At 40.4% G+C, this 24,074-nt stretch overlaps 1 protein-coding gene across 3 annotated transcripts in view; it reads right to left on the bottom strand.

Moving 5' to 3' along the window:
- Positions 1–24,074, bottom strand: part of MASP1 (MBL associated serine protease 1) — a 318,359-nt gene that overhangs the window by 186,899 nt on the left and 107,386 nt on the right. For all 3 annotated transcript variants that reach the window (XM_053710259.1, XM_053710260.1, XM_053710258.1), the window contains exon 6: positions 22,855–23,002. In XM_053710259.1, coding sequence (XP_053566234.1) covers positions 22,855–23,002 — 148 coding nt within the window. The remainder of the gene's footprint in view (positions 1–22,854; positions 23,003–24,074) is intronic.

Below are 24,074 nucleotides of genomic sequence, written 5' to 3'. Positions count from 1 at the left end.
GGCCGAATTCTTCATCCAAGCGGCGTCTTCTATCTTCAACCATCCGGAACGGAGCCATCTTCCATCCAGCCGACGCGGAGCCATCTTCTTCCAACGACGTCCTAACACCGAATGCCTGGTCCTTTAAATGACGTCATCCAAGATGGTGTCCCTCGAATTCCGATTGGCTGATAGGATTCTATCAGCCAATCGGAATTAAGGTAGGAAAAATCTGTTTGGTTGATTTAATCAGCCAATCGGATTGAACTTTTTTGGTTGTTAAAATCTTTATTTAGTTGCGGAGGGGTCCGGAAGCGGCGGTATAGGGGGTAAAACAGTACAGTATAGTGTGGGTGCTTAGTGACAGGGGTATCAATAAAGCTGGGAAAAAGCCAAAGAGCAGCGAGATTGATGACTGATAAATAACACAGTCCGCTGCTCATCGCTCCGTACTTGGTGTGCGGCTTTTTGACAGCTTTATTGATAAATTTGGCGAGCGTATTTAGGTCCACGGCAGCGAGGTTAGGCGAACTTATGCGGGCCTATTGGGGCCGGCGAAGGCAGGTAAGTACGGAGCTTCATAATTAGAGGCCAATGGGGTTACTGTGACATTGTGCGTCTTTCTGGCAATGTTAAGGCACAAACGGCTCCACTTGTAACTTAGCCCTCAATGTGGGCATTTTATGGCTTTTTTTACGTTTGCTTAAACTAACAAGACTGCTCAAGTGTCAAATGGGTTAAAATGGTATAATATGAACTTCCCACCTTTACTTTGGGTAAACATGCACAAACCTAGGAGAAAAAGTGGGCTTTCTTGTGATTTTCTGCAGATTAACAAATGGAAGAAAAAATAAGTAGCCACTAGAAAAAGAGAACATCATGCACACTGATTAGTTTAATACATAACTAGCATGAGAGTTTATTTGATATACATGACCAGCATAAATAATGAGATGTGCACTGTTAACTCTTTCCTACAATTTTGAATTAAAGGAACAGTAAAGTCACCAATTAACGTTCATGACTCAGATAGAGCATTTCATTTTAAACAACTTTACATTTACTTCCATTACCACATTTGCTTGGTATCTTTTGTTGAAGAGTAAATCTAAGTAGGCTCATAGTAGCTCAGGAGTGTGCACAAGTTTTTAGAACTCCTTGGAAGCAGTGCTTTGCAACATTATTTGTAACAGTGTTATACATTTTTGCTAACTCTGCTGCCATAGAGACCTAAAGGAACATGCACGCTCCTGACCTCCTATGAGCCTACCTTGATTTACCCTTCAACAAAGGATACCAAGATATCAAAGCAAACCTGATGATAGAAGTACATTGGAGAGTTGTTTAAAATGTCATATTCTTTCTAAGTCACCAGAGATTAATTACATTTTTTATTATTATTTTTAGGACATCCAAACAACTAATTGCGATTATGAAAAAATATTAAAATGATTGTATCATGTTTCTAAATGTGTGCAATGATTTAAAAGTCTGTTTTGATAAATATTTTAGCATTTTCATAAATCTAGAAAATTATTTTGTTTGTTCAAACGTGAAGTCATCATGCATTAGATTAACAGCCCAATAAAAAGCAATTTAAAAACAAGAGCAATAAGAAGACACGTGTGATGTGTATAATAAGCAAAAATGGGTTTTCAAGAGGCAAAAGGTCTTGAAATATAAAACTACAAAAATCATGCAAAAACTAGTACAAAGGATGAATATGCTCTGATGGATTGGAATACAGATGGTTAAATTGTAATGAGTTTAAATTAGAAAAAAACTATAAAAATAACACTGCTATCAGAGTGGAATTGAGACCAATAACAGAAGTATTTAGATAGTGGGGCCGATTTATCAATGTCTGATGGACATGAATGCATTCTAGTGACCTTCTTGTGCAATGCCGCCCCTTGCAAATTCGTGGCTGAATTGGCCACTAGCAGGGCGTGTCAATCAACCCAATCGTATGTGATCTGGCGGATTGATGTCCACAGCCTCAGGGGCAGCGGACAAGTTAGCGGTCTTAAGACCGCAGCTTATTAACTCCTGTTTCTGACGAGCATGAAGGTTCCCACGGAAACAGGGCGATAAGGGGCCATAAGGGCCATGATAAATCGGCCCCAGTATGTCAGTCGGAACCTAAAGACTGCAGCCATCTGGACAGAATAAATAAAATATGTTTTATGTTAGAGCTTAACCCATTGTCTGACATAAGTATACAACATAAATTATGCTTACCTGATAATTTCATTTCCATTTGTATAGGAAGAGTCCACAGCTGCATTCCTTACTTGTGGGAAATACTGAACCTGGCCACCAGGAGGAGGCAAAGACACCCCAGCCAAAGGCTTAAATACCTCCCCCTCTTCCTCATAACCCCAGTCATTCTGCAGAGGGAACAAGGAACAGTTGGAGAAATATCAGGGTGAAAAAGGTGCCAGAAGAAAAAATTTCAAATTTTGGGCCGCCCATCGGAGAACACGGGTGGGAGCTGTGGACTTTTCCCATACAGATGGAAATGAAATTATCAGGTAAGCATAATTTATGTTTTCCATCTTAATATGGGAAGAGTCCACAGCTGCATTCCTTACTTGTGGGAAACATATACCCAAGCTCTAGAGTACACAGAATGCTAACGGGAGGGAAAAAAGAGAGGCGGACCCTAATCTGAGGGCACCACAGTCTGCAAAACCCTTCTCCCGAAGGCTGCTTCAGCAGAAGCAAAAACATCCAACTTGTAAAATTTTGTAAAAAGTATGTAAGGAGAACCAGATAGCCGCCTTACAAATCTGATCCATAGAGGCCTCATTTTTCAAGGCCTAAGAGGAAACCACTGCTCTCGTAGAATGAGCCGTAATCCTAAGAGAAGGCTTATGTCCCGCCGTTTCTATGCTAAATGGATGACACTCCTCAGACAAAAAGATAAGGAAGTCGAAGAGGCCCTCTTACCCCTATGCTTCCCAGAAAAGAGAACAGAGAAAGAGATTTGTCTAATTTCCTTTGTGGCCCGAAGATAGAACTTCAAGACACAAACCACATCCAGAAATACGTTGTAAACGTTCCTTCAACGAAGAAGGATTAGGACATAAGAAAGGGACCACAATCTCTTGATTGATGTTGCGAATTGACACAACCTTAGGAAGAAACCTAACTTGGTTCATAGAACAGCCTTATCTGCATGAAAAGCCTGATAAGGAGGGCTGCATTGCAAGGCAGCAATCACAGATACTCTGCGTGCAGAAGCAATAGCCAGTAGAAAATGAACCTTCCAAGACAACAATTTAATGTCTACTTCATGCATAGGACAATATTTAACTCCAAGGAGGAGCATTAGATCTAAACATCCCCGCAATGCCTTAACAAATGGCTGCACATCTGGAAGCTCTGCAAACCTTTTGTGCAGTAACACACACAGGGCCGAAAACTGTCCCTTTAGAGGACTTGCAGAAAAGCCCTTCTTCAGTTCATCCTGGATAACAGAATAAGTAGGTCCTCCAAAACTTATGATAGATGCAACGAGCAACCAGCTTATGAGCTTGAATGAGAGTAAAAATAACTCTCTCAGAAAACCCTTTCTTGGCTAGGACTAAGCATTCAATCTCCACGCAGTTAGCCTCAGAGAATCTAGACATTGATGAACAAAGAGACCTTGGTCAGCAGATCCCTGCGACAAGGTAACTTTGACGGGGGAGATGATGACATCCCCACTAGATCCGCGAACCATATCCTTTGCGGCCAAGATGGATCACTGATGCCTGCTTTATTCGAGCCACTACACTAGGAAGTAGTGGTAACGGTTGAAAAGGATAAATTGGATTGAACCTCCAAGGCACCGCTAATGCATCTGTTAGCTCCGCCTGAGGATCCCTGTACCTCCACCACTATCTGGGTAGCTTGGTATTGAGACGTTATAAGATCTTCACATTCAAATAAACAGGCTTTCAAATAGATGTAGACCCTTAGGATATGATAAAAAGATGAAATGTCCAATTTTATTAGATACAAAAAGTATAGAAAATAGATACAGCAGAGCAGCATCCAAAATATGTTCAGGTAGCAGGTAAGATCACAGTCTTACACGTTTCGGCATTGATTTGCCGTAATCATAGACTCAAATATGATTGAATAAATAAAAAGAGAGAAGCGCTCAACCTGGAAACGAACAATAGCATAATAGCTTGTTCTATGGCTAGTTACCACCCAAGAAGCAGCCTCTTTTTGCTCAACATGAGCCTTTCACAGAGAAAAACTTTCCTGAAGCATATCAGTCTGATCCCGACTTCACAGTACAGTCCAGCCCCGAAATACCAGGCAATCCTTCTCTGAACGAGAGAAACAGCAAAACCCCAGACGTACGTTTTGGCCTATTGTGGGCCTCGTCAGTGAGGTGCAGCCATATCCCTCTAGGTACACTGAGCAACGGGTCCACGTCTGGATTCCCGCATCACACTTAGGGAGACTTCCCAAAATGTCATAATTTGCATAAATAAAAAGAGAGAAGCGCTCAACCTGGAAACGAACAATAGCATAATAGCTTGTTCTATGGTTAGTTACCACCCAAGAAGCAGCCTCTTTTTGCTCAACATGTGCCTTTCACAGAGAAAAACTTTCCTGAAGCATATCAGTCTGATCCCGACTTCACAGTACAGTCCCAAAATACCAGGCAATCCTTCTCTGAACGAGAGAAACTGCAAAACCCCAGACGTACGTTTCGGCCTATTGTGGGCCTCGTCAGTGAGGTGCAGCCATATCCCTCTAGGCACACTGAGCAACGGGTCCACGTCTGGATTCCCGCATCACACTTAGGGAGACTTCCCAAAATGTCATAATTTGCATAAATAAAAAGAGAGAAGCGCTCAACCTGGAAATGAACAATAGCATAATAGCTTGTTCTATGGCTAGTTACCACCCAAGAAGCAGCCTCTTTTTGCTCAACATGTGCCTTTCACAGAGAAAAACTTTCCTGGAGCATATCAGTCTGATCCCGACTTCACAGTACAGTCCAGCCCCGAAATACCAGGCAATCCTTCTCTGAACGAGAGAAACAGCAAAACCCCAGACATACGTTTCGGCCTATTGTGGGCCTCGTCAGTGAGGTGCAGCCATATCCCTCTAGGCACACTGAGCAACGGGTCCACGTCTGGATTCCCGCATCACACTTAGGGAGACTTCCCAAAATGTCATAATTTGCATAAATAAAAAGAGAGAAGCGCTCAACCTGGAAACGAACAATAGCATAATAGCTTGTTCTATGGCTAGTTACCACCCAAGAAGCAGCCTCTTTTTGCTCAACATGTGCCTTTCACAGAGAAAAACTTTCCTGAAGCATATCAGTCTGATCCCGACTTCACAGTACAGTCCAGCCCCGAAATACCAGGCAATCCTTCTCTGAACGAGAGAAACAGCAAAACCCCAGACGTACGTTTCGGCCTATTGTGGGCCTCATCAGTGAGGTGCAGCCATATCCCTCTAGGCACACTGAGCAACGGGTCCACGTCTGGATTCCCGCATCACACTTAGGGAGACTTCCCAAAATGTCATAATTTGCATAAATAAAAAGAGAGAAGCGCTCAACCTGGAAACGAACAATAGCATAATAGCTTGTTCTATGGCTAGTTACCACCCAAGAAGCAGCCTCTTTTTGCTCAACATGTGCCTTTCACAGAGAAAAACTTTCCTGAAGCATATCAGTCTGATCCCGACTTCACAGTACAGTCCAGCCCCGAAATACCAGGCAATCCTTCTCTGAACGAGAGAAACAGCAAAACCCCAGATGTACGTTTCGGCCTATTGTGGGCCTCGTCAGTGAGGTGCAGCCATATCCCTCTAGGCACACTGAGCAACAGGTCCACGTCTGGATTCCCGCATCACACTTAGGGAGACTTCCCAAAATGTCATAATTTGCATAAATAAAAAGAGAGAAGCGCTCAACCTGGAAACGAACAATAGCATAATAGCTTGTTCTATGGCTAGTTACCACCCAAGAAGCAGCCTCTTTTTGCTCAACATGTGCCTTTCACAGAGAAAAACTTTCCTGAAGTGATTGAGTCTATGATTACGGCAAATCAATGCCGAAACGCGTAAGACTGTGATCTTACCTGCTACCTGAACATATTTTGGATGCTGCTCTGCTGTATCTATTTTCTATACTTTTTGTATCTAATAAAATTGGAAACTTGATCTTTTTATCATATCCTGAGGGTCTACGTCTCTTTGGAAACCTGTTTATTTTTATGTATCGATGGAGGAGTGAGAAGCTCCTTTGTTTCTATTCTAGACCCTACCTTGTTTTTCAAATGAATCCCCGAGCCGAAATATTACAAGTTTTGTCCAGCTGTGGGAGTGTAAAGTGGTAGGAGAAAGAGGTGAGCGGCTACAGAGTTGTGCGAATTTGCATACAACATTGCTGAGGTCGGAAGCTGTGGATTACTGACGTCATCCAGAGGTGCTGGGTACACGAGCTGTGGTAGTAACGGGAGCAGAAGATTCTCCAGGAGTGTTACAGAGTCTGGGTCCAAACATAGGTGGATAGAGGCAACAAGAGCATAGGAGGCTTTTTTGAAATAAGGCCATCAGAAAATCCCGACAGGATATTAAATTGATCTTGAAGTGATGAGTCAGAAAAAATATTTATATTTACGTATGGGCCGACAGCTGTACAGCAACATAACTGACCTGGATGCATATGTGTAAAAGTGTGCCGCTCACTATTAGTATCCATCACACCTGTGGCATTAGTGCTACAATCCATGAGAAGCTGGAATCTTGTTGTTATTTTTTTTTGGCTAAGTTATGATATAACAGGAGTGACTCTACATCTTGTGCTATATTGACTGTTATAAGATCTTCCTCTTACAAATCTCTGCAAACACTCAGGATGGAGAAACTATTCTCCTGGATGAAAGGATTAGAAGCTGAGGAATCTGCTTCCCAGTTGTCCGCACCCGGACTGTGAATTACTGACAGCGAACAAATGCGGGTCTCCCCCACACCAGAATCCAAGATACTTCCCTCAAAACTAGGGAGCTCCTCATTCCCCCGATGTAATGACCCAAATAACACTTATGCTTGAATGAACAAAAGTTATAGTAAAGTCTCCTTATTTCTTGAATTTCTGTAAATAAAGTTTGAACATTTAGCATTGCTGATATATATATATATATATATATATATATATATATATATATGTGTGTGTGTTCCTTACATATTACCCCTTATATTATGACTTAACATAAGGGGATGTGAGTAAGGGTTTAATATTGATACAAAGCTTATATATTGCCATTCCTTTAAGCAATAAAGTAAACTTTAGTACTCAGTACAAGTATGACAAGATATATATAAACTAGTTAACATAGATTTATATGACATTGGTGATTCGTGTGTTAATTGCGCAGTAAATGTATATACAAGTAAGACTCTGCAGATTATAGCAAAAATATATCACAATGCAGTCTCAGCACAAACGCTGTACTCACGAGGAGAATGGAGGATGCAGTCTGAGATCGGTTGAGACCGGAAGCAGCTGAAGGTGACGTCACCCGGTGTTCTGTGAGGCTGTCAGGTCTGGAGATAGAGCGTAGTAGCAGAGGTAACTGCACAGGAAGCAGGGAGAGTGTTGTCAGAAAACACTGAGCAACCAGGTAGGCAGATACTGCAGGAGAAATCCAGCTGAAGTTAATCCCTTAGTAGAAGGGGGAAGGAAACAGCTGAGTTCAGTAGCAGTGTAAGACAGGCTGATACAAGGGTGTGACCAGAATACCAAGCAATGTATTCTGGGAGCACCTAGACTTTATAGGATTATGGGATAAATGTCTTAAAGGCACAGTACACATTACAGATCACCCCTCCAAAGATGAACACCACTGGGGTTCATGGATGAGGACGTTCAGGATTCCGCCGATGAAATAAGGAAACCAAACGTGGAGCAGATAAATTCGAAGCCGGCTCCCAAGAATCGTCGTCAGAGGTGTATCCCTTCCAACGAATTAGATATTGTAATCTCCCAGACACCTTTCGGGAATCCAGGATACTCTGTACTTCAAATTCACGTTCTGGCTCAATGGGAGGTACCACAGGCAACTGATCCACCACTGTTCGTAATGATTTGTACGGTTTCAAGAGGGACACATGAAAAGTGGGGTGTATTTTATAGTGACTAGGCAGCTCCAAAGTTACAGCATTTTGATTGATCACTTTTTGCACAGGGAAAGGTCCTATGAAGAACCTATTAAATTTTTTCGAGGGAGCAGTCAAACGTAGGTGCTTTGTGGACAACCATACCAGATCTCCTGGTTTGTACTCGGGTGACGGTTGGCGCCGCAAATCATAAAACTTTTTCTGTCTGTCTTTTGATGCCTGTATGTGATTTGCAGTTATAGTGAAGGTTTCAGCAATAGTATTAACCAAGTCATTAACGACTGGGGAACTATTTTCTCTTTGCTCAAGATAATTGAAAGTGGGATGAAACCCAAAGTTGGTAAAAAAAGGGGTACTTTTGGTTGAAGAGTTCAAGGAATTATTGTGAGCAAATTCTGCCAATGGCAGTAGATCTGCCCAATTATCTTGTTGTTGAGTGGAAAAACATCTTAGATACTCTTCTAACCATTGATTTGTGCGCTCAGATTGGCCATTTGTCTGTGGATGGAAGGAGGTACTCAAGCGTCTAGTAATGTTTAATGTTCTACAAAGATCCTTCCATAAGTTTGAGGTAAATTGGGTTCCTCTGTCAGTTGTTATAGACAGAGGTAACCCATGTAATTTGAAAACATTCTGAATGAATAAAGATGCAGTTTCCAAAGAAGTTGGTAACTTGTGGTACGGAATAAAATGGCAACGGTATACACAGAGGTGTGAGACTGCGCCAAAATAAAACTACTACACAAACTCCAAAAACAAAATAGAAGTCTCTCAGATTCTATAGAAACTAGCAAATATTAAAATGTATGATAATGGAGCGCTCAAGAAGAGCTAAAGTACAGCCGTATTGGACAGATAATACCAGATTAAAGTAGACTATAGCAAGCGCAGAAGATTAACCACAAATGCCTAATCTATAAATCCTATATTAAATACAAAGCAGTACTGCAAATAAATTACTAAAAATAAATGCAATCAATGAAATGCGGATAAAATGCGATTAAAAATGGGTATATTTATATAGAGCAACTCATAAGTGTGTTTATAAAAAATACCTTTCATAAATATACTGAAATTCATAAAAATACATTTAATACAATAAGTAAAAGGTCGACCTTAATATCTCAAAAAACATGCATCAGTAAATACAATAAAATACAAAAATCAAAGTTTACAAAAAACAAAGTGCAGAATACACTGGTTCTGTGTGTCCAATCGAACAAATGTAAAATAGTCTGTAAGAGAGTCTTTTAGTCCTTTGTGCTTGCAAACTTGAGTATCCGTGTAGACGACAAGCCTCCTAGTGACAAAGGACAGATTCCTTAAGGCAGTGTGTAGAGCCTTATGTGAAATAAATAATCTGTACTCACAGTTAAGAAAGTCGATATCTGCAAAAGTATGATGCCCAGGTGCATATACTTGTAAGTTCAATAGTCCCAAAGGATCACCACACTATATAATTGATAACAATTATTTATATACGATATGAGTGTAAGCGTATAAAGTAAGTAACAAGTATTAACTATTCACAATCCTGGAGCCTTCAATCCTACCAGCGGCAGCTAACTGAATAACCCCTAAGAACTGACAGCATGATTTGTAATCAGGCTGAACAGTCTAGGGTGCCGTGGGCCGAAAATTCAGATACACCATCTGGTCACAGGAATATCGGCTCTATGCGATACTAGATATTAACTCCGTGAGCGGAGTGGTCAAGAGCAACGCGTTTCAATTTTTCAATCTTTGTCAAGCTCGTTACCGGAATACTCTTTCCCGGGTAAATATATACCTATATCTGCGCGCCTGCAGCGATCATGATTGGTTAGGAATCACTCCAATCAGCACGCAGATATAGGTATATATTTACCCGGGAAAGAGTATTCCGGTAACGAGCTTGACAAAGATTGAAAAATTGAAACGCGTTGCTCTTGACCACTCCGCTCACGGAGTTAATATCTAGTATCGCATAGAGCCGATATTCCTGTGACCAGACGGTGTATCTGAATTTTCGGCCCACGGCACCCTAGACTGTTCAGCCTGATTACAAATCATCCTGTCAGTTCTTAGGGGTTATTCAGTTAGCTGCCGCTGGTAGGATTGAAGGCTCCAGGATTGCGAATAGTTAATACTTGTTACTTACTTTATACGCTTACACTCATATCGTATATAAATAATTGTTATCAATTATATAGTGTGGTGATCCTTTGGGACTATTGAACTTACAAGTATATGCACCTGGGCATCATACTTTTGCAGATATCGACTTTCTTAACTGTGAGTACAGATTATTTATTTCACATAAGGCTCTACACACTGCCTTAAGGAATCTGTCCTTTGTCACTAGGAGGCTTGTCGTCTACACGGATACTCAAGTTTGCAAGCACAAAGGACTAAAAGACTCTCTTACAGACTATTTTACATTTGTTCGATTGGACACACAGAACCAGTGTATTCTGCACTTTGTTTTTTGTAAACTTTGATTTTTGTATTTTATTGCATTTACTGATGCATGTTTTTTGAGATATTAAGGTCGACCTTTTACTTATTGTATTAAATGTATTTTTATGAATTTCAGTATATTTATGAAAGGTATTTTTTATAAACACACTTATGAGTTGCTCTATATAAATATACCCATTTTTAATCGCATTTTATCCGCATTTCATTGATTGCATTTATTTTTAGTAATTTATTTGCAGTACTGCTTTGTATTTAATATAGGATTTATAGATTAGGCATTTGTGGTTAATCTTCTGCGCTTGCTATAGTCTACTTTAATCTGGTATTATCTGTCCAATACGGCTGTACTTTAGCTCTTCTTGAGCGCTCCATTATCATACATTTTAATATTTACGGAATAAAATGGCACATCTTGGAGAAAAGATCTACCACTACTAAGATGGTATTGAAAGATTTAGATGGTGGTAGATCAACAATAAAATCAGCTGCTATATGCGTCCATGGCCTTTCTGGGATGGGCAAAGAAAGTAGCTGTCCATAAGGTTTTTGCCTATTAATTTTACATGTGGAACACGTTTCACAAAGAGAGACATATTCTTGTACATCATTCCTCATTTTAGGCCACCAATAATTACGTTTAATCAAATCATAAGTATGTTGTATACCCGGGTGACCTGATAACTGTGAGTCATGAAAGGTTTGTAGGATAGTTTGTCTTTTCTGTGGAGGAACGTATATGTTATCTCCATTGTAGTATAAACCATCGGTTTTTCTAATTAAATTTTCCTTTGGATAGGTTACATCAAGAAGCTGTTCGCTTTTGAGTTGTAATTCTGCTGGAATGGTTATTCCAAGGCAAGGGGTAAAACATTCTCTTGGTATCACGGAACCAAATGAAGGTTTGATCTGAGGTTTTTCCATAAGTCTCGATAGAATGTCAGCTTTTCTATTTTTACTCGCAGGTCTATACGTGAGTATATACGAAAAGCGAGAGAAAAATAAACTCCAACGCACCTGCCGTGCTGTCAATGTCTTATGTGTCTTTAAGTATTGGAGGTTTCTGTGGTCTGTAAAGATTTGTATAGGATGTTCTGTACCCTCCAAAAGATGTCTCCATTGTTCTAGAGCTGACTTCATGGCTAACAATTCTTTTTCTCCTATATGGTAGTTAAGTTCTGATGAAGTTAACACCCTAGAATAATATGCCACAGGGTGTATAGGAGCTGAGCTAATTCTTGTTGAGATAAAATTGCACCAATTGCATATTCAGAAGCATCTATTTCTAGAATATAGTGATATTTTGGATTAGGGTATTGCAGTATAGGTGCTGTGGTGAAACTGTTTTTTAATGTTTGGAAAGCTTGATCAGCTTTTTGTGTCCAAAGGAAAGGTATAGTACTCTTAGTTAACGATGTTAAAGGTTTGGATATTGAAGCAAAGTTTTTAATAAATTTCCTATAGAAATTTGAGAAACCGAGAAATGTTTGAACATCTTTCTTGGTTTTAGGTGTTGGCCAGTCTTGGATAACCTGTACTTTTCCATTATCCATGGATATACCATCTGGTGTTATATGGTAACCTAGGAAGGTTATATCCTGGCTATGGAAGATACATTTTTCAAGTTTGACATAGAGATGGTGAGCTTGTAATCTGGAAAGAACTTTCCTTACATGCATTACATGTTCCTGTAGGTTTGATGAATAAATTAAAATATCATCTAAATAGATCACAATGCAGATATCCAAAAGATCTCTAAAAATATCATTGATAAATCTCTGAAAGGTTGCGGGAGCATTACATAGCCCAAAGGGCATCACAGTATATTCATACAACCCGTATCGCGTTCTAAAAGCAGTTAGCCACTCATCTCCTGGTCTCATGCGAATAAGGTTGTACGCCCCTCTTAGATCTAACTTAGTATAGATAGTTGCTCCCTTCAACCTTTCAATCAGTTCAGGTATCAGGGGCAAGGGGTATCTATTTTTGACTGTTCTTTTATTAAGTTCCCTATAGTCTATTATAGGTCTTAAACTTTGATCTTTATTACGTACAAAGAACATCCCTGCTCCTGCAGGTGAAGTCGAGGGACGTATAAACCCTTTAAGCAAATTATCTGTCAGATATGTTTTTAGTTCCAATAATTCAGGTTCTGAGAGGGGGAAAATATGACCATAAGGTATGTCAGAACCTGGTATCAAATCTATTGGACAGTCATAAGATCGATTGGGAGGTAAATTTTCTGCCTCCTTTTTACTAAAAACAAGCTCAAAATCAGTGTATTCAGGTGGTATAGGATGTTCCACCACCGTCATGATTGTAAAATTCTGGTTACAAGTGTTTTCACAGTATTCAGAATTAAATGTGACACTACTTGTTTGCCAGTTAATGGTAGGTTGATGCAATCTCAACCATTGTAATCCCAAAACCACTGGGAAAATAGGAGATGTTAAAACATCAAAAGAAACATATTCTTTATGGGCATTAGATATCATAAGTAAAGGTATTGTCTCATGTGTTATGGGACCTGATTCTAGTTGATTGCCATCAATTAAACGTACTGACACAGGTATGGTTTTTTTAATTAAGGGTATTTTATTAATCTTAACTATATCAGAATCAATATATGACATGAAAGCTCCCGAGTCAATAACAGCGTCAAGCGGATGCTGATGGTGTTCCCACTGTAGAGAAATAGGAAATTTTGTATAAGTCAATTTTTCATTAGGAAAAGAGAAAATCAATGTTGTGTCATGTCCCTTACCTTTCTTAGGTTTTTTAAGGATAGGACAACTTGAGACTTCATGCTCCTTGGAAGCGCAGTACAGGCATAGATGGTTTTCTTTTCTTCTTTGCTTTTCTTCAAATGATAGAGGGCCCCTTATTACCCCTATATCCATAGGCTCGTCACCTAGCCTTCCTGGAGTGGGGTTTGTGTGTGCATCTCTATGTCTGGTTGGATTATCTACAGTGTACCTTTCGCTTTTCCTTTCTCTTATCCTATGGTCTATTTTAATAGCTAAGTGCATCAGCTGCTCCAAATCTTCTGGGATATCCATTCTGGCTAGTTCATCTTTAATGAGCTCAGAAAGTCCCAGTCTGAACTGATTTCTTAATGATATAAGATTCCATTCTGAATCTTTTTGCCAAATCTTAAATTCAGATATATAGTCTTCTACAGCTCTCTTGTTTTGTTTTAATGCTCTCAATTTTGTGTCTGCAGTGAGCTGTCTGTGTGGATACTCATACAGAGTAGATAAGGCTTTAAAGAATTCATTTGAAGAATTTAGTATAATATCATTCTGTTCATATAAACTGTCTGCCCATGCTCTGGGCTCTCCTCTTAAGTAAGAAATAATTGTTAAAACCTTAGTTCTTTCATTTTGAAATGTTTTAGGTTTCAAGGAAAAGAAAAGTGTGCAAGAGTTAAAAAACTGTCTGTATTGCTGTCTATTCCCTGAGAATATATCAGGAGGACTGACAGGAGGCTCTGGAATTGTTTCAGAGTGAGGTTGCATTTTATTCAAACCTTCAGTAATTATTCCCTTAAGTGTTTGATTCTCAATTTGCAATTCTCTCAGCCCTTGACTAAGCTGATCTACTCTTTGTCCTAAAGTTAGTACTTGATTATATAACTCCTGGGGATCCATCATTCTTTTTTATAGGCTTGGTATTTCCTGTAATGACCCAAATAACACTTATGATTGAATGAACAAAAGTTATAGTAAAGTCTCCTTATTTCTTGAATTTCTGTAAATAAAGTTTGAACATTTAGCATTGCTGATATATATATATATAATATTCCTTACGTATTACCCCTTATATTATGACTTAACATAAGGGGATGTGAGTAAGGGTTTAATATTGATACAAAGCTTATATATTGCCATTCCTTTAAGCAATAAAGTAAACTTTAGTACTCAGTACAAGTATGACAAGATATATATAAACTAGTTAACAACGATTTATATGACATTGGTGATTCGTGTGTTAATTGCGCAGTAAATGTATATACAAGTAAGACTCTGCAGATTATAGCAAAAATATATCACAATGCAGTCTCAGCACAAGCGCTGTACTCACGAGGAGAATGGAGGATGCAGTCTGAGATCGGTTGAGACCGGAAGCAGCTGAAGGTGACGTCACCCGGTGTTCTGTAAGGCTGTCAGGTCTGGAGATAGAGCGTAGTAGCAGAGGTAACTGCACAGGAAGCAGGGAGAGTGTTGTCAGAAAACACTGAGCAACCAGGTAGGCAGATACTGCAGGAGAAATCCAGCTGAAGTTAATCCCTTAGTAGAAGGGGGAAGGAAACAGCTGAGTTCAGTAGCAGTGTAAGACAGGCTGATACAAGGGTGTAACCAGAATACCAAGCAATGTATTCTGGGAGCACCTAGACTTTATAGGATTATGGGATAAATGTCTTAAAGGCACAGTACACATTACACCCGATGGTTGATGTAAGTCACCAAGAATATATTGTTTGATTGGAATCTGATTAACTGGGACGACCCCAGCAGAGGCTAAGCCTTCAGAGCATTGTATATTGCCCGAAGATCCAAAATGAGATCAGGAGGGAGCTTTACCTCCTGAGACCAGATGTCCTGTGCCTTCCTGGCACCCCAAATGGCTCCCCATCCTGACAGACTTGCAACCTTAGTCACAATCACCCAGCATGGTCTTGAGACGGACTTCCCTCAGGACAAGTGATCCGGGCAAAACTATTCTCCCGATTGGTTGTCCAGAGAAATCTGTTGAGACAGATCTGAATGATTGCTGTTCCACTAGTTCAGCATGAGCAGCTGCAACAGTCTGAGGTGAAACCTGGCAAAGGAAATGATGTCCAAACTGGACACCATGAGACCAATCACCTCCATACACCAAGTCACAGATGGCCTTAAGGAGATCTGGAGGGCAAGACATGTTGAAGCTAGCTTGCAACGTCTCTGGTCTGTTAGAAATATTCTCATGTCTATGGAGACGAGTATAGTACCCAAGAATTCTATGCTGGTTCTTGATAAAAGAGAACTCTCTCTAGATTGTCTGCCATCCATGGGATCGAAGAAGACAGAGGAGATATTCTGAATGGTCCACTCTTCGAAAAATTTCTTTAGCTAGACCAAACGGAGGGGCAATAAACTAGAAGGGCTGGTACAGGAATACAAACCTTAGGAACTGGAAGTGTTCCTTGAGGATTGGTACATGAAGAAAGCATCCTTTAGTTCTATCATGGTCATGAACTACCCCTCTCAAACAAGGGGAAGAAAGGACCTTATTGTCTCCATCTTAAACAAGGGGACATTTAAAAACCTGCTTAAGCACTCTAGGTCAAGAATCGGATGGAAAGTTCTTAGGGACCACGAAAAGGTTTGAATAGTATCACAAACCTCTCACTGCGATCGGTAACGGGAATATAACTCCTAGAGAACAGATCCTGTACACACCCCAGAAAGGCTACCCTCCTTTCTGGTCAGGAAGACAGGAGGAATCTGCCCTTGGCTGAGACTTAAAATCTATCATGTAACCCTGAGCTATGACCTCCAGGACCCATGGATCCTGTGCATCTCTGAACCAAACGCCTGAAAAGAGTGACATACTGCCCCCTACATGATCCAGAAGAGGACCGGGGACGGCCAATTCATGCCGACATAGACTCGGCAGGCTTCTTCCTCTGCTTGGATTTATTCCAGGACTGAGTGGGCTTCCAAGAGCTCTTGTTTTGCTCTGACTTAGGGGAGGACTGCTGACATGGGCTTTATCAGAACAAAAATAATGAAAATCGTCCATTAGATTAGTTCATATACTCTTGCGGTAGGAGGGCACCCTTGCCCCCTGTGACCGTGGAGATAATTGAGTCCAGGCCTGGACCAGACAAAATCATTCCCTTAAAGGGAGGGAAGAAGTCTAGACTTAAACATCATATCCGCAGACCATGACTTCAGCCAGAGCCCGATGGGCCTGAACAGAAAAAGCTGAAGCCATAGCATTCAAGCAAATAAACTGCCTAATAGCAGCACAGATAAAATATTTAACAACCCTCAAGGCCATAAATCTTTTCTGAGTAACGTCAAGGGGATCCTCCATCCCGATCAAATCCTATAAGGAGTTACACCACACCAGAAGGTAGTTTCTCCAGTAACCGCAGCAACAGCCGCCGCCGGTTGAAACAAATATCCCGTATGTTGAAACATCCTTCTTAACAGAGTTTCCATCTTTTATCTATGTGCTCTTCAAACATAAAACTATCCTCAAGCGGGATAGTAGTACGTTTAGCAAGGGTGAAGATAACGCCATCCCATTTGGGGACGGAACCTCTCAACTCCATTGAGAGTCCAGAAACAGGGACAATTTGTTAAAGGGAGAAGAGGGGGGAAAGGAATCCAATCCTGTCCCATTAATTCTTCATAATGTTCGCCATCTTACAGGAGCAGGGAAGTATAAGGTACCACCCTGTCCTCAAACTTTATCCAATTTAGGAATTAAAGGTTCATCAGGCAATTTGACCTCTGGAACATTGAATTCGCCAAAAACTTCCTTTAGAAGAAAGTGCAAAATCCTAAACTAAAGTCTGGATCCTCCGCAGCCGGGGGTTTAGAGGCAGCAGACTCCGACCCAGAATGTTCATACTCTGAAGTCTCAGAAAGAACTTTATCCTCGGATAACCTCAGTTAAATCCAATAAATTATCTGATGTACTCTGGGAAGGAGGAGTGCAATGTAACCTTTCGCTTGCGCTTAGCAGGGCAAGGTGAAGCATTAAAGGCCGCAGACACCGCCATCTGAACTGTGCAGTAACGTCTGGTGAAAAAAGGCCACCTCCAGATGGAGGATCAGCAATGCTACGGGAAAACTGTATGTGTAGAGATATAATGTAGGGTACGCACCTCACTGGACGACAACTCCTCAGAGGTGGACGGCTCCGTGGTATCAACCATGTTTGATATTATCACATTATCAAGGCATATGGAACATAATTGAGAGGGCAGAACTAAGGCCTCCTCACCATATAAATAGGAGTTACACATTAGGAATAGAGGGAGTGCCCTCTAAAATAACAGAATCCTCCATCGCTAGTGCAATAACCGGAGAACTAGAGAAATAAAACATCTTAATTTATTCAAAAAAATAGCACCCTTATACCCCAATGACTGGGGCACTCACCACCTCCTATGACCAAGACAGTACAAAGATTTATGACTCCTCTCTGATAAACACCCGGTCAGGAAAAAGGGAATGAATCACATGGTGCACAATGCAGGACCGTCCCTGCTATGAGAAAGCATGCCAAGCTTGTAAACTGCATGGCTCTCAAAGTGAAAGTGAAACCTGTATATTCCATAACAGCCTATGAGCCCATAACATCTAACACATAAAAGCAGCATAAAATCAAATAAACATATAAGATTATTCCCCCTTTTCAATAACCCCCCTAAGGAGATATTAACCCTTGATTCTATACAGATAAAAGGAGTCACATTGTGACCCTGTCTTCTTGCGTTATCATACATGTATAAAATATAAAATGATCTTACCAGAATCTACACTGTGGAACAGGCACACTTCCCTTCAAGTGTGACAGATAGTAGCATCACTTCTGACATGGACTTGAGTGAAGAAAGCAGGCAGCGAAACTCGTCAGCGCTGATTACCTTTGAAGCTGTTAATATGAGTTGGGTTGGTTTCGCAGAAAGACTCTCCCTGCATCTCCGGACTCTAACTTTCATCCATGCTCTTACTGAGAGGCTGACAGGACTACTTAAAACTCCAGTCCTATCTCGAAGAGTACTACCCTCCATAAGAGACTACTCCGAAATCTTCTAACACTTCTCTGCCAGTCTCCTGTGACGAAAGGCAAAGAATGACTGGGGTTATGAGGAACTGGGGGAGGTATTTAAGCCTTTGGATAGGGTATCTTTGCCTCCTCCTGGTGGCCAGGTTCAGTATTTCCCACAAGTAAGGAATGCAGATATATATACACACAGACATCCAAACCTGCAAAAACTAATTTCCGTGTCCCTCACTATACTACCTCACTGCATGCCAACCTCACTATAGTGCCTCACTGTACTACCTCTGTATAGTACCTCACTGTACCACCTCACTATTGTACCCCCCAGCCCCCCATCCCCCAATTTAGAATTCCTCAGTGCTCTGATTATGAAATAGTTGAAAATGTTATCACATTATAGAGTATGGGAGTCTGCACAATATAGAGTATGGGAGTCTGCACAATATAGAGGTATGGGAGTCTGTACAATATAGAGGTATGGAAGTGTCTGCACAATATAGAGGTATGGGAGTGTCTGCACAATATAGAGGTATGGGGGTCTGCACAATATAGAGGTATGGGATTCTGTACATCTCACCTATATATATATCAGGTCTGTTGCTGTCTCGTACCGCACTAGAGTAGAGATCAGGAAGGGGAGGAAGTCTAGAGAGGAACGCAGTAACTATTTACATTGCGCTATAATGGAACAGTGACACCTAGAGGTAGAAATGAAAAGTGCAGGCACAAATTTGATTTTCTCTGCCCCCCCCCCCAACCCCAATTCAGGATTCCTCAGTGCTCTGATTATGAAATAGTTGAAAATGTTATCACATTATAAAGTATGAGAGTCTGCACAATATAGAGGTATGGGAGTCTGCACAATATAGAGGTATGGGAGTCTGCACAATATAGATGTATGGGAGTGTCTGCACAATATAGAGGTATGGGAGTCTGCACAATATAGAGGTATGGGAGTGTCTGCACAATATAGAGGTATGGGAGTCTGCACAATTTAGAGGTATGGGAGCCTGCACAACATAGAGGTATGGAAGTCTGCACAATATAGAGGTATGGGAGTCTGCACAATATAGAGGTATGGGAGTCTGCACAATATAGAGGTATGGGAGTCTGTACATCTCACCTATATATATCAGGTCTGCTGCTGTTTTGCACCGCACTATAGTAGAGATCAGGAAGGGGGGGGGAGTCTAGAGAGGAACGCAGTAACTATTTACATTGAGCTATAACAGAACAGTGACACCTAGAGGTAGAAATTAAAAGTGCAAGCACAAATTTGATTTTCTCTGGCACCGCTATTTCCGGGAGATTGTGTTTCATTTGCAGGTGTTGTGTCAGGGAGCAGCTTTTTTTAATGCGGGAGACTCACGGACCTTCCGGGAGAGTTGGGATGTCTGTATATATACAGTATATGTTGCTTCTAAAATAAGAGCTTATTTTATCAGATTTGTGAAAACTTCTGACCTATCCACAATATGGCTAGGGCTTAATAATGACCAACTTTCCAATATAACAGAGGTACAGTGATAAAACATTGTCTGAACGCTGAGAAAACAAATAATGATGGCCTAGATTACGAGTTTTGCGTTAGAGGCTACGCGGTGCTAACAAGCAGTTTTGTCCCACAGCTCACTTAGATGCAGCACTGGTATTACGAGTCTTCAGAAACCCGGCGTTAAAAGACAAGAAGTGAGCGTTGAGCAAAAATCTTTTCATTACCGCACTCCAATACTAGCGCTGCTTAAGTCAGCAGTGAGCTGGTCGTATGTGCTCGTGCACGATTTCCCCATAGGAATCAACGGGGAGAGCCGGCTGAGAAAAAGTCTAATACCTGCAAAAAAAGCAGCGTAAAACTCAGTAACGCAGCCCCATTGATTCCTATGGGGAAATAAAATGTATGTTTACACTTTACACCCTAACATGAACCCCCGAGTCTAAACACCCCTGATCTTACACTTATTAACCCCTAATCTGCCGCCCCTGACATCGCCGACACCTACATTATACTTATTAACCCCAAATCTGCTGCTCTGGACACTGCCAATAGAATGCAAGCTCAATCTTATTGGCTGATTGGATCAGCCAATAGGATTGAACTTCAATCCTATTGGCTGATTGCATCAGCCAATAGGATTTTTTTCTACCTTAATTCCGTTTGAGTGATAGAATTCTATCAGCCAATCGGAATCTAAGGGACGCCATCTTGGATGATATCACTTAAAGGTATCTTCATTCATCTTTAGTCGTCGGATGAAGAGGATGCTCCGTGTCGGGTGTCTTGAAGATGGACCCGCTCCGCGCCGGATGGATGAAGATAGAAGATGCCGTCTGGATGAAGACTTCTGCCCGTCTGGAGGACCACTTTGCCCGGCTTGGATGAAGACTTCTCCCAGCTTTGTTGAGGACTTCGGCCCGGCTTGGATGAAGACTTCTCCCGGTCTTCAGGTTTTTTTTAAGGGTGTATTGGGTGGGTTTTATTCTTAGGTTAGGGTTTGGGCCTGCAAAAGAGCTAACTGCCCTTTTAAGGGCAATGCCCATCCAAATTCCCTTTTCAGGGCAATGGGGAGCTTAGTTTTTTTTAGATAGTATTTTATTTAGGGGGTTGGTTGTGTGGGTGTTGGGTTTTACTGTTGGGGGGGTTGTTTGTATTTTTTTTTACAGGTAAAAGAGCTGATTACTTTGGGGTCCTTTTAAGGGCTATTGGTAGTTTAGTTTAGGCTAGGTTTTTTTTTTTCATTTTGGGTTTTTTTTAAATTTAAAAAGGGCTATTAGATTAGGTGTAATTAGTTTAAATAACTGTAATTTGTTTGTTATTTTCTGTTATTTTTGTGTTTTTTTTGTGCTTTAGCTAATTTTATTTAATTTAGGTAATTGTATTGTGTAGTGTTAGGTGTTAGTGTAACTTAGGTTAGGTTTTATTTTACAGGTACTTTTGTATTTAGTTTAGCTAGGTAGTTATTAAATAGTTAATAACTATTTAATAACTATTCTACCTATTTAAAATAAATACAAACTTGCCTGTAAAATAAAAATAAACCCTAAGATAGATACAATGTAACTATTAGTTATAGTGTAGCTAGCTTAGGGTTTATTTTATAGGTAAGTATTTAGTTTTAAATAGGAATAATTTAGTTAATTATAGTAATTTTATTTAGATTTATTTTAATTATATTTAAGTTAGGGGGTGTTAGGGTTAGGGTTAGAATTAGGTTTAGGGATTAATACATTTAGTATAGTGGCGGCGAAGTTGGGGGCGGCAGATTAGGGGTAAATAAATGTAGGTAGGTGGAGGCGATGTTAGGGATGGCAGATTAGGGGTTAATAATATTTAACTAATGTTTGCGAGGTGGGAGTGCGGCGGTTTAGGGGTTAATATGTTTATTATAGTGTCGGCGACGTTGGGGCGGCAGATTAGGGGTTAATAAATATAATGTAGGTGTCGGCGATGTTGGGGGCAGCAGATTAGGGGTTCATAAATATAATGTAGGTGGCGGTGGTGTCCGGAGTGGCAGATTAGGGGTTAAAATTTTTATTATAGTGTATACGATGCGGGAGGGCCTCAGTTTAGGGGTTAATAGGTAGTTTATGGATGTTAGTGTACTTTTTAGCATTTTAGTTATGAGTTTTATGTTACGGCGTTGTACCATAAAACTCATAACTACTGACTTTTAAATGCGTTAGGACTCTTGACGGGGTAGGGTGTACCGCTCACTTTTTGGCCTCCCAGGACAGATTCATAATATCAGCGCTATGGAAGTCCCATAGAAAAAAGACTTTACGAAGTTTACGTAAGTCTTTTGTGGTAAGGCCAAAGAAGTGTGCGGTGACCCTAAACCTTCAAGACTCGTAATACCAGCGGGCATAAAAAAGCAGCGTTAGGACCTCTTAACGCTGCTTTTTTACCCTAACGCACAACTCGTAATCTAGACGGATATTTTTTAACATCTAAAAGCTTTAATGTAATACATGTATAATCTGATTATTAGGGTCATATTAAAGTTGTGTAAGAGTTTAATTTGCTTAAAAATGTGATTTATGCAATACTTTTATTTGTTTTAAACCACAAAATGATTTTGTTTAATATTTTATTAATATTTTTTTAACTGAGCAGAAACTTTAAAACTGTAAAAAACATGTTAATATTCATGAAAAGCTGTTCTTAAAAAAAAAGGCAAAACGGGTTTTAAACACGTCAAGGCTGTTAAATTAAAATCGTTCAAACATCCTTATAAACCTTGTGTGAAAAGTGGTTTCTTTTATATTGGAATACAGGTGTAGAATTGTCGCAGTGGAAGCTAATGTGGAGGTTAGTTTTTAATGGTTTATAAATACAATGGAATTGCTTAGAATGTGAAAACCCTCTAAAACTGTAACACTTTTAATGGACTGGAATATATTCCAATGCTAGTTAAACCATTACTACATATCTTCACTCCAATTTCACCTTGGAAACTAAATTATTGCTAAGGAAAAGGGAAATCCTGGGTTTACCTGTGACAGTGTACGAAAGCCTCCACCCTGAGTTCTCGCCAGAATTGTCACTGTGAAACAGAATATGCACACTGTTGCTCCCGGTTTCTATTCTTCCAGGTGGTTTCACTCCACACAGGGGGCCAAATTCTCTTCTACCAGCTTTGATCTGTCAGAAACAAATTTGCCAATATATAACAGTAAATTACACAGAGCAGGTAATATCCCTTTGGTTTTGTGTTGTATTTGTATCAGCAGATATTTAGTTTACATAGCTCAGCTGTGGAAGTACACTAGGAATTTATCAGCTTCATTTTCCATATGTCACTGCACCGGCATGTTATTGTAATAATAAGCAGATGAATAAAAACACACAAAGGGAAACTTTATCAATGGTGTGAATCAGTGGGCCTAAAAAACAAAATGTATGCTTACCTGATAAATTTCTTTCTTTCCGGGCATGGAGAGTCCACGATTTCCACTTATTAGTGGGATATTCACCTCCTGGCCAGCAGGAGGAGGCAAAGAGCACCCCAGCAGAGCTGTTAAATGTGTCACTTCCCTTACCCATAATCCCCAGTCATTCGGCCGAAGGAAAATGGAAAAAGAAGATAACACAAAAGTATAGAGGTGCCTGAAGTTTATACAAAAAAAAATGTTGCCATCTTAAATTAAATAAGGGTGGGTCGTGGACTCTCCATGCCCAGAAAGAAAGAAATTTATCAGGTAAGCATACATTTTGTTTTCTTTCCTATGGCATGGAGAGTCCACGATTTCCAATTACTAGTGGGAGTCAATACCCAAGCTAGAGGAGACTGAATAAAAGGGAGGGAGAACAAAACAGGTGAACCTAAACAGAAGGCACCACTGCTTGAAGAACTTTTCTCCCAAAGGAAGCCTCAGCCGAGGCAAAAGTATCAAATTTGTAGAATTTGGAAAAAGTATGCAATGAAGACTAATTGGCCACCTTGCAGATTTGCTCCACAGATGCTTCATTTTTGAAAGCACAGGATAAAGAGGCAGCCCTAGTAGAATGAGCCGTAATTCTCTCAGGATGCTGTTGTACAGCTGTCTTATATGCTAATCGGATAACACTTCTCAACCAGAGAGAAAGCTCAGTAGAAGTGGCCTTGCGACCCTTACACTTACCAGCGAAAACAACGAACAGGGCAGAAGACTGCCAAAAATCTTTAATTGCTTGTAGGTAAAATTTTAGAGCACGCAAAACATCCAGGTTGTAT

This window comes from Bombina bombina, chromosome 4, assembly GCF_027579735.1.
Source record: "Bombina bombina isolate aBomBom1 chromosome 4, aBomBom1.pri, whole genome shotgun sequence".
NCBI classification, from domain to species: Eukaryota; Metazoa; Chordata; class Amphibia; order Anura; family Bombinatoridae; genus Bombina; species Bombina bombina.
This window is presented reverse-complemented; position numbering and strand designations above follow the sequence as displayed.